The following is a 16,597-nucleotide window of genomic DNA, read 5'->3' on the forward strand; positions in this document are numbered from 1 at the left end:
CCCGGCCCAAAGGCCCAACGTGGAAATTTGAAAACATTTGAAAACACCACCACGTTTGAAACCATTTGACAACATTTGAAAGCCCCGTCCATCCATCCCGAGCCCTCACGGGCGCACCGGCTTATATATTTTAACAGACCGTCGAATTTCCCAAAATCTCCCTCAAATCCAGAAGGTACCGTAAAGAGAAAGGGACATAACGGGAAATACAAGAAGAGAGTGGGAATTAAAGCAATTAGAGATACGAACAGAAACCAACACTTTCCACCACCGGCCACAGCAAGCGACCTTCCACCTGAACGCTCTCTCTCTCTCTCAATCCTTCTTCTCCTTCTCCCCTTTCGAATTCTAGGGTTAGGGCTAGGGTTAGAATTAGGGTTCGGCTTCGGAGATGGCGACAATGGAGAGCTTGATCGGTCTCGTGAACCGGATCCAGAGGGCCTGCACGGTCCTCGGCGACCACGGCGGCGCCGACGGCGCCCTCCCTACGCTCTGGGAGGCGCTCCCTTCCGTCGCCGTCGTCGGAGGACAGGTGCTCTTTGCCTCAGAAATCACTCTCTTCTCAAGTGATCTATAGCGTAGGCACAGATCTTTCTGTTCGTTTTTACTCTTCTGACTTCGATCTTGGTCCGCTTCGAGCTCAGAGCTCTGGGAAATCGTCGGTCTTGGAGAGCATTGTCGGGCGCGATTTCCTTCCACGTGGATCTGGTTAGAGTCCTCGGATCTTGGTTCTCGTGCGCTTCAATTTCTCTCTTTTAATTTTCTAATTACTGATTTAAGTATAAAATTTAAGACGTTATCTTCTTTTTTCCCATGCTGAAGGGATTGTGACGAGGCGGCCTCTGGTGCTCCAGCTACATAAGACGGAGGAAGGGAAGGCGGAGTATGCGGAGTTCCTTCACTTGCCGAAAAGGAGGTTCACTGATTTCTGTGAGTTGTATTCGTTGCTAAGAACTTCTACCTGATTCCTTTTGCTCGAAGAGAAGATTCTGTCAGAGCTGCTTTATAGTTTCTTGATCTTGTTCCCGTTGATATGAATTGCTTATGGGGATATTTCGAAGTGTTTGGCTAGACTTAGACAGTTTTAGGCTTTACATAGATAAAAGTGCGTTTTTTTTTAAAAAAAAACTTTATGGTCTGAGAGAAAGTGCAGCCGCAAAATTGTTGACTGTTTGAATTGATGTGTTTAAATTATTGACTCTCTGAATTGATACAAAGTGGTTGAAGCTCAAAATCCATGCATAAGTGTGAGGCATCTTGTGATATTAGCATGCTTGCAGTTTTTTGATGGTCTTGCTCAACCTTGAGCAGTAGTGCCAGTCTTTTTCTTTCTGGTGCTGCAACTGTAATTCAATAACTTCTTCTGGATGATTACTAATCCAGAAAACGGGTATTCGGTAATTATTGACCAGTTGTTTGTCTTAGAGACTAAATGGATCTGGCTTATAGGAACAGCCATCAGTGATGTGATGTTTAAACGGATTCCAATCAATAGTCATAAGTAGAGGTGACATAAACATTATTCAGAATCATGTGCCATTCTGCATTAGCATGTGGTCTAATGGTTTGGATTCATCAGCTTCATAGCCTTCTTTATTGTGACTTTTTGCATTCTTTCTTAATTTATAAATTATAATCATATAATTTACATTTTTGCATCTTGATTTTGAATTATAGTTGACATTTTCACATTCTTCCTTAGTTTCCTATTCCATTATCGTAATATTTTCATGTTCCTTTGAACACAACTCTTAGTTCTTCTTCTTCTTCTTCTTCTTTTTTCAAGGTCGTACCTCCATATGTGCCTTGTTTGTATTTTTATTCATATCAGTCTATTCATACAATGCTTCAGTTCAATGCTTGCCTAGTTGTATTTCACCAAAGCTTATCCTTTAATTTCAAATTTAGTGCTTTTGCTGCATTAGATGTTTTTGATCTGTTTTCTTTTGGAACCTGATAGAAGTTGAAGTTTTAATGGCATTTGTTATATATACTATGGAGAAGTAGTACCTGGTTTTATCAGAGGATTATAAATCCTTAGGACTTGTCCCACTTTTAGCTACATCAATCCACATCAGTTTATCTTTGCATTGGATAAATCAGGAGATATTGTTTAAGTGCTTGTTTAAATGGGTTGAAGCTGCCGAGGTAGAATGCAAGGTCCTATTTAAGGTGCTCTGTGCCCAGTCTGTGGGGTATCTATGCACCAATTAGTGGGTGTCTAAGCAGCCATCTATGCAATTTTTCAGAGAATTGAACTTACTAAAACAACTGGCCTTCTGAGGGAAAAATGTCTGAAAATTAAATTGATCTCTACAACATTTTGACATGCTAGGTGTTGCTTGTAACACTACCATGTGCACATGCTGCCAAGAGTAATTTGTGACCACTTAAAGGATTGCCTATGTGATTGCCTAAGCTGTCTTTTGGAGCACTAGTCTTACTTAGCAATTGACTTCATGGAGTCAAAGGAAACTTGGTAGCACTACCTGAAGGTGAATGGAGGATCAACCATCTACATGACCTCACATATCTGGTCCTCGAGATGAACATGTAAGGTGTGAGTGCCAACTAGTATAGTTGGTCAAGTCATTGGACTATGGTACCCAGTGACCTGGGTCTGAATCCTACTTGCACTCAAGTGGTTGGGTGGGGGTGGGGCGGTAACACCTTTTATCAAAAAGAAAAGAATATTAAACGTTGTAGACTGATAATTTTTGTTGTCAACATAATGATTGTTTCATAAGTGAAAGTGGCAGACCTATATGCCCAAAAGGCGCGATTCAGCTTATGCTTGGAAAGTACAGCATCGAAGCATATTTTATTAGGTCTATAATAAGCTAGAGTACAGTGAAATACATTCAATGATGAGGAAATACTGATTGGAATAACTGTAGTAGAATGTAGAAAAACGGGGGCTGATCCTTTTTCCCCCTTCTTTTGTTGGTTTATCCATCTAAAATTAATTGAGGTAGTTTTTTTTTGGGGGGGGTGGGGTGGGGTGGGGTGGGGTGGGGTAAGATAGAATAAGAAAAGGGTGACACAAATTCTTGAACCAGATTCAAGAATCTTTTCTTTTACTGATGACAGTAAGAACATCCAGAACTTAAAGCTAAAGGACAAAATAATGTTATGGTTATGCCCAGCCTCTAATGTTTGTTACTGCTTTAGTCAGGTTTTAAAATAACAGCCATGATAATGATATGCTCGTTGTTATAATGGTTTTGGAGACCTCTTATTATGTTACGTTTTTCTGAGTCAGTGTTTACTAATTATTGCTCCTTTCATTTTTGCCACATGTTCTATATGGAAATAGCCAATGCAAAAAGCTAAGGTAAATTTTTGATTGTTCCTATAATTTACCTTCTAGCAGTATTCACATTCATTCTTTTTTTTTTTTTTTGAATCTCTATCATGTCATGAGAACACTACTTTCTCTCTCTTCAATGCCCAATTTACTCTTTTTCTGCCATTGCTTCTAGCTGCTTTAGTATAACCGAGATTCTGTATATTGAGTTTGGATTATGTCCAATTGAATTTGAATAAGTTCAGATCCAACTATGTAGGGCTAGAATTTTACTGATTCCTAATCAAATTAGGTCTACATCTTAGTTTTAATAATAGTCTAGATATTAGGTCTGGATTTCTGGTCTTGCTTAAGTGCAAAACTTCTGGAGCTTGCAACCATGGTATGCCATACCAGTCGGTACCGATACATACCAATCGTACTGTACTGTGTTGATGCCTAACTGATATGTGATATGGGAGGCGTATCGGCTGTTGGAACACCGAACCAACCTGGATATTGGGCTTACTGATATTGTATTAGGATGGTACCCATATGGGGTTCGGTATTGAGATGGCTAATCTTTCTTGCAATGTCATTGATCTTCTTAACTCACTTGCAGCTTTAAACATAACATGTGACTTGCATGAACATTTAAAATATCTCGCCCTTTGGACTGCTAAATTTCATGGTATGGTTCTAATTATATGTAAGTTGATGAGAAATTTGGGCTAATTCCAAATGTGCGGCCAAGAGCACAATATGAATTATTTTAACATTATCTGCAATTCTTGTTTTCCCTTAATAAATCATATGTAAATCAAATTGTCTTCTAATATTTACTTTTTTTTGTAGCTCTTGTGCGCAAGGAAATTCAAGATGAAACTGATAGACTTACAGGCAAAACGAAACAAATTTCTCCTATTCCCATTCATCTCAGCATTTATTCACCAAATGGTATAGACATTGTCGAATATTTTCTTTTACTTTATCGGTACGTACCTTTTGGTTAGCAATGTATATGATATAATGCTCATGTGAACCATGACCTTATTGGGCATACAGTCTGAACTCATGCGAACCAGGAGCAACATTTCAATATTAAAATGAATATGTTTAAGTTTTTTTTTCCTTTTTTTTTGATTTCCAGGTGTACTTTCCTCAATTTTGGACAATCTTCTGACAGTGTTATTATTTGCACTATAGCATTGTTTCATTAATCATGTTTAACTTAAATAATGTGATAAGGTATTGTTTTCTGCATCGATTAACTTGGCTAAGATTAAGATGTCATATAATTATTTATAAACTCTTTGGGACATTGGCTAGGAACTGATGCTTTTCTTGAAGTATATATATTAATTGTGGTTGGAAAGCTCTTATCCTTACTTTTCATTACTTGCAAGATTCATTTGGTTCGCGGGAAGAATTTCTCATCACTAGAATATTTCTTCTGAGAAGCTAATGCCTGGGTATAAGATTCGAGTGGCTTATGTTTGGTTGAGCATCAAATTTCCTGTGAAAGTTGTGTAAATATCTGTTATATCCTTAATAAAGGAAAGATCTTACCCCATTCTATTTAAAAGCTTAAGGGCACATTTAGAAAAAAAAATAACTCAATTCCCAATCGGTGGGAATTGGACTTTTCTATGTCTCACATGGGTTTTTCTTTTTCTGAAACGCGGAAACTATATTCCCATAGTAATGCTATTTTTCCATCTTTCTCTTTTGAAAACTCAAACCAAACATGAGGCCTTTCTCCATTTTCTCGTTGACCATGCTTTCCCCCCTCCTCTTCCTGCAACCAAATGAGTCTGCAATTATTTGTTTTCAGCTGTTGGATTGATGTTGTAGAAGCTTTTGGTGAAGCTTTCTTATGTTGTAAATATTTTAGGTGTTTTATGCATGTAATGTTGCAGTAGTTCTTCAATTGGCATATGTATGGTGCTTATCAAGAAAGAGAGGAACAACCATAGGGAACAGAGTTGTGCAATTGCACTTTTCATGCTTCAGAATTGAGAGAAGATGCAAGCAATCAGTGATTCAATTTCTGCTGGCTTAGTGAAAGCATTCAAAGCTATCTACTAGACTGTTACCACATTAATCATATGAAGATCCTGCATACCAGCCTGGCTACCAATAATTCTAGCAATAGTCATTGTTGAACATTTTGTAGTATTCTTAGCATGAGTGAGTTGCATGTTGAAGTTGAACTGGATGTCCCTGTGTCCATAGTATGCCGTACTGGTCTGAACCTAGCAGTACAGACTGTACCGTACTAATTCGGTACTGGTACCCGATACAGGTGGTGTAACGAGCGTTGGTACGCCAAAAAAATTTCATATACAATACAAAAAAAATTCATATCGTACTGTACAGATACTGTGCTAGTGTGTTACCGGTATGGGTCCGGTACCGAGACGGCGAACCTTGCCAGTGTCCCTCTTTGTGAGTAACTAATTTCTTTGGTAATTACTAAACTAAGTTTGTTACCTTTCCTTACAAACTAAAACAGCTATAATTAACTAGGAATTGCTCAAATCTCAATCTCATGATTTTTATATTGCCAACTTGACTGAAGTAGATCTTGATCATTGAATGCTGCAGATATTCTGTGCATACTGTTGATTTTGTTCCTTGTATCTATGCATTAGGTTTTTCTGCTTGATGATAAATCTTTGTAGTATGTTTTATCTTTGTTATGTTTTATGCATGTTCAGATCTCTGGGTCTGTTATAGATTTTTTGGTCCATATATGTCAGATCTTGGCAGTATTTAATGATTAGTTTGATTGTGGCAGTTGTGAACCTTACACTGATTGATCTACCTGGTCTGACAAAGGTTGCTGTAGGTACATACTATATATACTTGTGGCTTAGCTATGTCTTTAATGTATAAAAAAACTTAATTTTTTCAGTAGTCAATATGGATAATGTTGTCTTTTGCAGAGGGGCAACCTGAAAGCATTGTTCAAGAGATTGAAAATATGGTTCGCTTATATGTTGAGAAGGTATGTCATATCACCAGAAGATGCATGATATAACATGTATAATTCCCATTGGAAAAAGTACAAATAGTAATTTTTAGGTTGTTTGAGTTATGCTTCTGTTGTCAGGACTGTGACGTTCTACTTAGCTAATTAACTAATGCACCTTGTGCACAAAAGTAGAAGTTTTATCAACTTGGTCATTATTATATTGCTTCTTTGCCTCTAAGAGTAATTCATTTTCTGGTTTTTGACAGCCATGAGGGATTCAAAAAAAAATCATGTGTTGTTGGTGGCACATTCATCTGCATTTGCAGTCAGCTTTTTCTTTATTTTTTTGAACTAAGCTATCCGAGTCATATATTAACTAAGTCCCCAAATTGACAAGATAACACTTCATGACTACATACTATAATGGATTTTTATACATGGATACATTCATAGATTTAATATTATGTACATATCTATTTTTTTATTGGGTTGTTAAGGGAAGCGGGATGGGTAGGTAGAAGTGGTTTTGTGGTTTTTGTTGCCCTGAACTTGTTTTCTAGCCAAGAAACCTTGTATCTGTCCGGCTTAGTGACGAGGCACAAGAATCAATTAAAATTTCTGACTTCAGTGGTTGTACCTTTGCAATAGAAATCCTGAATTATGTTAATGGATAATTTTCATAATTCATATCTTGTTAATATCTGTCTGTTTTGATTGATAATGACAGGCTATCATGTTTATCATCACGGATAAGATTGTAAAGATTTATCTATTTTTTTTTATCATGTATAGTGAAAGAAATGCAGCATTATATACATAACAGCTTGTCTTTTCGCTTAACTGTTTGTGTAATGTAAAATCATATTTCCTAAGTTATTACCCTCAATATGGATAAACATATTCTGAAATATCGGACTTCATTTATTAATGAAAACTTTGCATGTTTGGTATCATTTGAGTTTTGAATGATTTCTCTTTCTTAAATAATGCAAAATATGATTACTTTACATAATATTGTATTTGTTTTCTTTTGCAGCCCAATTGCATTATACTGGCAATATCTCCTGCCAATCAAGACATTGCAACATCTGACGCCATTAAACTTGCCCGGGAAGTAGATCCGACAGGTACAATGCAACATTTAACAGCAAAAACGGTAAATTCAGTATCAAATATGATGCTGATCATGATGCTATTACTATTATTTTTGTAATTGGCACATTTGATGATGATAATACATTTTTATGGTGTGTGGAAATCATTTTGTGAAAAGTCAGTCTTTCTCTTCCGTAATGGGCTTCATTTGAACTTTGGTTAGGTGAAAGAACTTTTGGAGTGTTGACAAAGCTTGATCTGATGGATAAGGGGACAAATGCACTTGATGTAGGTTTAATTTCCTTGTGCTCAATTGAGAACATTTAAAAATTGAGAACGTTTAAAAATTGAGAAAATAAATTTGAATAGAGCTTCTCGATGGTTTTTCCTGTAAACCTTAACATGTGTTTACCATTGCTAATCCCATTATTGCTTGCTTTAAAGGTTCTTGAAGGAAGATCCTATAGGCTGCAGCACCCTTGGGTTGGTATTGTTAACCGTTCGCAAGCAGATATTAATAAGAACGTCAACATGATAGTCGCCAGGCGAAGGGAAAAGGAGTACTTTGCAACTAGTCCTGACTACTCACACTTGGCCAGTAAAATGGGTTCAGAGTATCTTGCTAAACTTCTTTCAAAGGTAACATATTTTGGCTTGTTCACTTTGACAGGTGTATGTTTGTTTGAGATCTTGGAGAGTGCATCATTCTTAATTATGGACTTGAATTTCAGCATCTGGAGTCTGCAATCAGGGCACGTATTCCAAGTATCACATCCTTGATAAATAAAAGCATTGATGAACTAGAATCAGAGATGGACCATCTTGGTAGACCCATTGCCGTTGATGCAGGGGTGAGGCATTTATATGCATATGAATTATTGGAGTTTGGAAATTTGATGAAGTTAAAATATTATTATTGGAATTATACACATTTATGTTTTTTCTTCAGGCTCAATTGTACACCATATTGGAACTTTGTCGTGCATTTGACAAAATATTCAAAGAGCATCTAGATGGAGGGTAATGACCTTAAATTTGTTTATTCTTTTCTCTGACGTTTGGCTTTAACGAGCTTTTGCCATGCAAGTCTTACACAAACGTATTGTGCATGTCGTGCTCTGTAGTTGTGTTTGGACTCTGTCCTGACTACACGGTTTGACACATGATATGGGCACACGGATGTGGTTCACATGTCTAGATGGAGGGATGGAGGAAGAACTGATCATGCTACTCATGATTCACAATGTTTGAAGCAAGCTAATTGCTTGCTTTAGTTTCATTATTGGGCAGGTGCTGCATTTCTTTGAAATGCTTAGATTGACATGTTTTGGTTGCCAAGACAATGTATGGATCCTAGGATGATGTTTGCTTGATTGGTTGTTAGGGAAGCTGCATTACAGTATTTGTGGATTTACAAAATCAAATTGTAAACCTCGATAATAGAGAAGGTTTCTCGAAAGAAAAAAAACAATTTATATGTTTTACTGTTGAAATTCATGTAAGTCATGATTTATATGTTGAACCATTCAACCTCAAACCATATAGAAGGGTTTGCTCCAGCCAGCGGCCATCATATCCCATGCCATCAACACTTAAATCCTTGTGCAAGAGCCAAAAGAAAAAAAGAAAAAAAAAATCTTTGCTTTAAAATGTGAAATTAGTTGATTTTTTCAGAATTCACTAAATATTGTTTTATTGTTTGTGTGATAATCATCAATACTTGATAGTCAAAAAATACAACTTATGATTGGCTTCTGAGATGTATGCAATACAAATCACAGGCGACCAGGTGGTGATAGAATATATGGAGTTTTTGACAATCAACTCCCTGTTGCCCTTAAGAAACTTCCATTTGACCGGTATCTTTCTATTCAAAATGTGAAGAAAGTGGTCTCAGAAGCAGATGGTTATCAGCCACATCTAATTGCTCCTGAGCAAGGTTACCGTCGCCTAATTGAGAGTGCACTCAGTTATTTTCGTGGCCCAGCAGAAGCATCAGTGGATGCTGTAAGATGCATCAGTTCTACAATTTCTGTATGATTTTGTCTTGTACTCAGGTTAGGAATTGATTCTAGCTGCATTCCTGATTCTTATTGCAGGTGCACTATGTGTTGAAGGAGTTGGTAAGGAAGTCAATAGGAGAGACCCAGGTCAGTGCTAAGCATTTTTATTCAACCATCTTGATCATTGTCACTCTGAAAAACATGTCACACTAATTCTTTAAATACCAGGAGTTGAAAAGGTTTCCCACTCTCCAAAGTGAACTAGCAGCTGCGTCTTATGAAGCCTTGGAAAGATTCCGTGAAGATAGCCATAAAACAGTGTTGCGGTTGGTTGACATGGAGTCGTCATATTTAACAGTAGATTTCTTCCGGAAGCTCCCACAGGAAGTGGAGAAGGGAGGGAATCCTACGGGACCCACTGTTGATCGATACACTGATGGACATTTCAGGAGGATAGCATCAAATGTTTCCTCCTACATAGGGATGGTGTCAGAAATGCTCAAGAACTCCATTCCAAAGGCAGCGGTCTATTGTCAAGTTCGAGAAGCTAAGCGATCTTTGCTCAATCATTTCTATACAGTAGTGGGGAAAAAAGAGGTTCTCTTCCATGCTTGCCTGTATGTACAGCCACTTCCTTCACTTCAATTGGCATAATTACTATGCTCTTTTATGCAGGGCAAGCAGCTTGCACAGCTATTGGATGAGGATCCAGCATTGATGGAGCGCCGGCTGCAATGTGCTAAGAGGCTTGAATTGTATAAGTCTGCAAGGGATGAAATTGAGGCAGTATCGTGGGCCAGATGAGGATGAGTCAATGGTGTAACATTTGCCTTATATTGTATAATTGGGGTAGTGCAAGTGGAGATTTTATTCAAAACCTTTCTTTGTCTATTACTGGTTTTGTTACATACATGCTGTGCAATTTCATATATCATTTCTTTGCCAATCAGTGTTATATTGCCCATCCTACATTTTCCTTATGTGACAGAAAGCTTGTATATTATATGACAAAACATTCTATTTTGATTCCTGGATTGAAGGGTAGCATTCTACTTATGGAAGCATTCACAAAAGGCTAGCAAAGGATTCAGATTATTAAAAATGGAAAGATAAAAAACGATATAAATTAACCAATTTGTCGATATATAGGCATGCAAGGGCAAAAATAGCAAAAGATAAGTGTGGCTGCTATTCATGGGTGATCGCTTATAATTAATTTGATTACTTCAGAATAGTTTGGGGATCTAATTGACCAGCATGGGTAGAATCATTCTTTACTAGCATGTGCATATAAATGCATGAAGCAAGTTTGTTTTGGCGTCCATGTTTAATTTTGCTGTGTGAGAATCTGGGGTGCTTGACGGTTAACAATGGTTGTCTTGGGTGGAGCATGGACATGTGCATGCACCAGCAGTTGAAGCAGGCACTCTTATTTCTGAAGTTATCAGGTGATATTGAGATTGCAACTCGTTATTATAAATGGCTTGTGACTTGACATTTACTTGGATGCAGATAACCGTATTCAAAGGAAGAGAGAAGTATGGGGAACTGATAACTGATACCTTTCTGGTAAAGACCTCGACTTTTTATTGCACCCGTCTGGAGACAAATAAGCCCCCATGCTATGACCTCATCCCCCAGTAAGTCTCCCTGATTTCTTTGGAGAGAGAGCAGCCAGGTTGACTTTCGACGTCGTGTCATCTCACATTTGATCAAGTAATTTCTCAGGAAAGGAAGAGAGAAGCATGAAGGATTGGTGTAGGTAATTTGCTCTTTACTCTTGAAACTTTGTGATGCTAAAATCGATGATAAAATGATGACCTGCAGCGTCTTGAAAATCTTGAGATTGTAAATTATCTCATTCTTTCAGTTCTTCTATTGTCATTCTTTTGCCCATTCTTCATGGCTTCCCACAGCATTGGAGGTACATGATGAATAATATTGTAGGTTGGTGGCTAAAATTGTTTGATATAGCTCTAAATACTTTTCCAACATGCATATATCCATTTTGAGAGATATAGCAAGCAATCACAAATTAAAAGACATTCCACAGGATACAAGAAAGAATTTTAAAATATACATGAAAAATGAACCTATTAATGCTTATGGCCAGTGGAGTGCACTATTTTTTTTTTTAAACAGTAGTCAAGTGCATAAGTATACCACCTTAACTCTTAAGTATTAACCATTCTCTTAGTTGCTGATGCTCTCTCCAACTCTTCCGTGCTGCCAAAGATCTTTGAATCTTCTTAATCTTTGATGAGGAAGGTGGCTTCTGCATGCATTAGTAACTGCTTCGGGTTTCTTGTTGTCAGACTTACTACAGGCATCCCAGTCACCACATCAGCTTTTATCCCTGATGCAGAATCCTTCCAAAAGGGAAGAGTGGAGAGAGCATCCTATTCTTCATAGCTTCCCACAGCATTGGAGGTACAACATGAATAATATTGTAGGTTGGTGGCTAAAATTGTTTGATATAGCTCTAAATACTTTTCCAACATGCATATATCCATTTTGAGAGATATAGCAAGCAATCACAAATTAAAAGACAGTTCATAGGATAAAAGAAAGAATTTTAAAATATACATGAAAAATGAACCTATTAATGCTTATGGCCAGTGGAGTGCACTATTTTTTTTTTTAAACAGTAGTCAAGTGCATAAGTATACCACCTTAACTCTTAAGTATTACCCATTCTCTTAGTTGCTGATGCTCTCTCCAACTCTTCCAGTGCTGCCAAGATCTTTGAATCTTCTTAATCTTTGATGAGGAAGGTGGCTCCTGCATGCATTAGTAACTGTTTCGGGTTTCTTGTTGTCAGACTTACTACAGGCATCCCAGTCACCACATCAGCTTTTATCCCTGATGGAGAATCCTTCCAAAAGGGAAGAGTGCGATATTTTAAGCAGGAGAATGAACAAAAATCGTGAACAATTATTAGTACTCAACTACTCATGATAACAGCCCAAGTAGGAAGACAAACCTCAAACACAAAGGTGTTCAGGGGATACCTGGAGATCCTCGAAAGTCTTTTAAAGTATGGAACAGGAAATGGTATGGCTCGATCAAATTCGCTTCCAAGCACCACAAGTTGGAAGAATTCATGAGATCAAGCATTGAGATGTTCCTTTGCTCTGACAGCATCTAGGGTTCCTTGGACAATGTGATATCTCACACCGGTAAATCCTTAACCCTTCTCCTCATACTAATACTCCTCATACTAATACTATAGAATATTCTTGTAAATTATGATTGTAGTATGCTTCAAGCCATGATCCTCAATCCAATTGCATAGATAGTGGAGGCCATTGACTGCCTTCAACTGCCGAGATGCCAACCTGTATGTTTCACTACTTCAGTTCTCAGAGGGCAAACTGTATTGGGAGAAATAATCTCCACTGAATTGCCTTCAGTTTTGTCATCCATGAAATTCTTGGCCTTTTCATGATCCCAGTCAGGAAATAAACTGCCAAGATCTACATTGTGCTTGCTACCGATGTTCTAGACATAAAGGTCCTTGGTTATGGGGACATTGCGATTCAAACCAATCTCCAAGCAATTGAATTCTTTGTTACAAACTGCAGGTTCCTATGAATTGCCTGCACTATAAAGAGCAAAAGCGCATGCATGTGATTGCTAAGTTGCACATAAAAAGGAGCCCATACCTCTTGCAGCATCGCATGGAATGCATGGTAATGAATAGGATCTGAGTCGGCATAGGGTGCCATTGACATCAAATGGTTTAGCTTCAAATGCAGCAAGCTCAGACTATGAACATTTGCTGCAAATAATAATAATAATAATAAGTACAATACTTTGTGCAATTGGAGAAGAGGCCAGTAGATTATCACTTCCACGAGCCAGGAGATTCTCTTCTGGATAACAATTTCAGCAATCAAAACAAGACAAGTTGATTCTAATATTAAGAGACTAGTGCACAGTCACTTCAATTGTTCATTAGCTCACTGTTTCGAATGCAATTTTCTTTAGAACTATAACCAAGAAGGAATGAACTGGTGCTACTTCTATTATCGGATTGCTCGAGGAGTCTGATCAATAAGTGTTTAAGCAAATCTGAGTACGGTTCAGTTTAAAGTTTTGACTACCTGGTGACTGATGTCTACCTCTTTTGCTTGGTCTGTGCTTTTGTAGCCGGTCCAGCATTGGCGGTAGAATTCAACCAAGGCTAAACTGGGAACATCTCATCTGTCATCTGTCACGCCCCGGATCCGGATCCGTGACACGGCCGTGCTATTGCCGACTACTACCCGCAATAGCACGCAGCCTCATACCTGGGTAATAGGGTAGTCAAACCAACCGAATCTTTTCATATGAAAGCATTCTTAGTACAACATGCTGGTCAGTACCCAAATACAGAGCTTCTACATAGTTTATGTACACAAAAGTATACTTGCTTTACCCCAGAAGCCCTGATACCAAATTAACGTGTCTCTGGCAGCTATCAGTGGTGAGGATCTGAAAGAAAAAGTAAATGAACGGATATGAGCTACACGGCTCAGTAAGTAATCATACATAATCTTACCGGATCGAACATAACGGTAACCATGTTTATGCAGGGTTTGAGAAGCTGACATGCATATTTATCTAATCATCTTCATGGCATAATATGTATGCAATTTAAAGGAGATATCGGTTATAGCAAAATACAACATTTCATAACGATATATTCAAAACCCGTTGTAAAACAATGTATGCTTTGGTCAGGCACGTTCATAAATGTCACGGCCCGCCTGCACAGGGCACGTGACTATCGGGCCCACATGAGGAGGAAACACGGGGCTCCCCTGCCAGATGTTGGCCGGTTCCGGGGCTTCACGCAAGCGTCCTTCACCCCTCACCGATTTTGCTTCTCCCCAAAAATACATCTGCAGGATTTGGAAGCACCCGCCTCATATACCCAATCTCTGAAACGAGCCTCATGACCATGCTTCAAATATCATTTTCATAAATATGCATATGAAACCGTGCCCCCGGCATACCGTGGTCATGCTCTTAAATACTACTAAATCAATAAAATATCCATGCTGAGTAAATAAAACAGTATCCTACAATGTCAAGGAATCATGTAATATGCACATGTAGGAAAAATCGTGCCACCGGCATACCGTGGTCCTTTTTCTCTTGGATGCTACTGCGAAGTCAGACTCGACCACTGGCGGGGCCAGCTCAGTTACTATTCAGCCACTGGCGGGCAGGCTCAGTTACTATTCAGCCACTGGCGGGGCAAGCTCAGTTACTATTCAGCCACTGGCGGGGCAGGCCCAATTCCAATTCAGCCACTGGCGGGGCGGCTCAGTTACTATTCAGCCACTGGCGGGGCAGCTCAGTTACTATTCAGCCACTGGCGGCTCAGTCATTCACAGTAGCATCTTTGAGCCCATTATAGTGCCTCTGGGCTAGCTAAGGCTTTACAAACTTACATGCATGATTAAAATATCAGTATCATCATGTCACATACATAGCCATAGCTTCTGGGATCATGCAAGTTACTTATGCATTGTAACATATCATGCATGAAACATATATACTTAAAATAAATGCTTAGGAAAATATTAATAACATGACATGATCCATAACAGGATTAGGACAGGTTACTTACTTTCTTCACAAATCATGTATACAATTCAAATTGTATGAAAAACACTGGTTCATCTTATAAAACGTAATACAAGATCCACGATAAGATTAAGACAGATTACTTACATCAATTCGCTTTCCAAATTGCTCAAGTCCAGGTGACAAATCCTTAATCACCTAAAACAACATAATAGGGATTACATTATTCCCTATTTATTTATTATAAAATCTCTTAGTTCATCATATTATGAATTTACTTGCTTGGATCCCATCCAAGGATTTAGCCCAAGTCCAATTTACCCAATTTGGAACCTTTGGGCTCGATTTAAAACCAGATGGGGTTCATATAGGTCAATTAGGCTTAACGGGTTTCGGACCCGAACCCAGATCTAACCCGATAGGATCTTTTCTTTTTCTTTTCTTTCTTTTTTATTTTTTTTTCTTTTCTTTTCTTTTTCTTTTTCTTTTTCTTTCTTTTTCTTCACTGTTTCTTTTCTTCTCCTTTCCGAAGCTTCCTCCCCTCCTCCTCTCTTTCCTTCCTTCTCTCCCGATCTCCCCCTTCCTCTCTTCTCCGACGATGGCAGGACGGCGAGCGGAGGGGAGGATGGCGAGCGGAGAGAGACGGCCCACGACCGGCGGCGTCCGCGGCCAAGCCCCGCGGCATCCCCGGCCGAGCCCGCGGCCGAGCTCTTGGCTTCCCCGGCCGAGCCCGCGGCCGAGCTCTCGGCTTCCCCGGCCGAGCCCGCACCGGCGACGCTCACGGCCGTACACGGCAAGTCCCCTCCTCCTCTCCTTTCTCTCTCTCTCCTTGGTTCCGATCGGAAGCCCTAGCCATTTCGGCCGGTCCTCCGGTCTTCTTCTTCTCCTCCGGCCGGATCTACGGCCTCTTCCTCCTCTCTCTTTCTTTCTTTCTTTCTTTTCTTTGGTCCTTCCCCTCCGGCACCACCCCATATTCTCTCTCTCTCTTACTCCCAAACCCTCTCTCTTCCTCTCTCCATTTTCCCCTGTGAAGGAAGAAGGGGGGTTTGGGAGGGCCGAGCCACAGTCGGCAGTGCCACCGCCGAGCTCGCGGCGTCCACAGCCGCGCCTGCGGCTGAGCCCACGGCCGCGCCTGCGGCTGAGCCCACGGCCGCGCCTGCGGCTGATCCCGTCGGCGCGGGCGTCGGCTGCTGGCAGACCAAGGGAGCGGCCGCACGCGGTGAGCCCTGTTTCTTCCCCTTTCTTTTCTGTCTTTGTTTCTTTCTTTATTATCTTGAATAAATCAGGAGGAGAGAAGGCAGGGGGCTTACCTAGCTTTTGGAAGAAGTCACGAGCCTCTCCTCCGGCGACGGAAGTAGGTTGGCAAACCCTCTCTCTCTTTCTCTCGTTCGGTGTTTAGGGGGGTCTGTGATTTGGGGTTGCCGGTAGAGGCTTAATTGATTATTTAGAGGATGAAACCCCCCTCTGAGAGGTCCCATCCTCTCCTTTCCTCCATACCTCGGGACTGGCCGCCGCCCCCCCTTGTCTCCGGCGCGCCGGCAGCGGCTGTCAGCAGGGGTGAGGGTCACCCCTCCCTGTCGGTCTTATCCCTTCGTTTTTATTTCTTTTTTTTTTTTTAAATATGATAACAGCACTGCCCACAGTGAAATTTGGGCCCAA

At 39.7% G+C, this 16,597-nt stretch overlaps 1 protein-coding gene and 1 pseudogene across 1 annotated transcript; one reads left to right on the forward strand and one right to left on the reverse strand.

Annotated features, from left to right (window-relative positions):
• Positions 1 to 233: 233 nt before the first annotated feature.
• On the forward strand, positions 234 to 10,310 carry LOC103703570 (phragmoplastin DRP1E-like). The gene is made up of 15 exons (XM_008786468.6): positions 234 to 532; positions 645 to 708; positions 823 to 930; positions 4,142 to 4,243; positions 6,087 to 6,137; positions 6,235 to 6,296; positions 7,300 to 7,390; positions 7,582 to 7,646; positions 7,803 to 7,997; positions 8,090 to 8,209; positions 8,308 to 8,378; positions 9,140 to 9,365; positions 9,458 to 9,508; positions 9,590 to 9,958; positions 10,037 to 10,310. The coding sequence occupies exons 1-15, from the start codon at positions 392 to 394 to the stop codon at positions 10,163 to 10,165; spliced, it is 1,845 nt and encodes a 614-aa protein (XP_008784690.1). The 5' UTR covers positions 234 to 391; the 3' UTR covers positions 10,166 to 10,310.
• A 1,802-nt stretch (positions 10,311 to 12,112) lies between these two features.
• Positions 12,113 to 14,370, reverse strand: LOC149768130 (2-deoxyglucose-6-phosphatase-like; annotated as a pseudogene).
• Between the last annotated feature and the right edge of the window lie 2,227 nt (positions 14,371 to 16,597).

Source organism: Phoenix dactylifera, chromosome 3 (assembly GCF_051530095.1).
Source record: "Phoenix dactylifera cultivar Ajwa chromosome 3, Ajwa_hap1_PhDact_Kaust_v1.1, whole genome shotgun sequence".
Classification (NCBI taxonomy): Eukaryota; Viridiplantae; Streptophyta; class Magnoliopsida; order Arecales; family Arecaceae; genus Phoenix; species Phoenix dactylifera.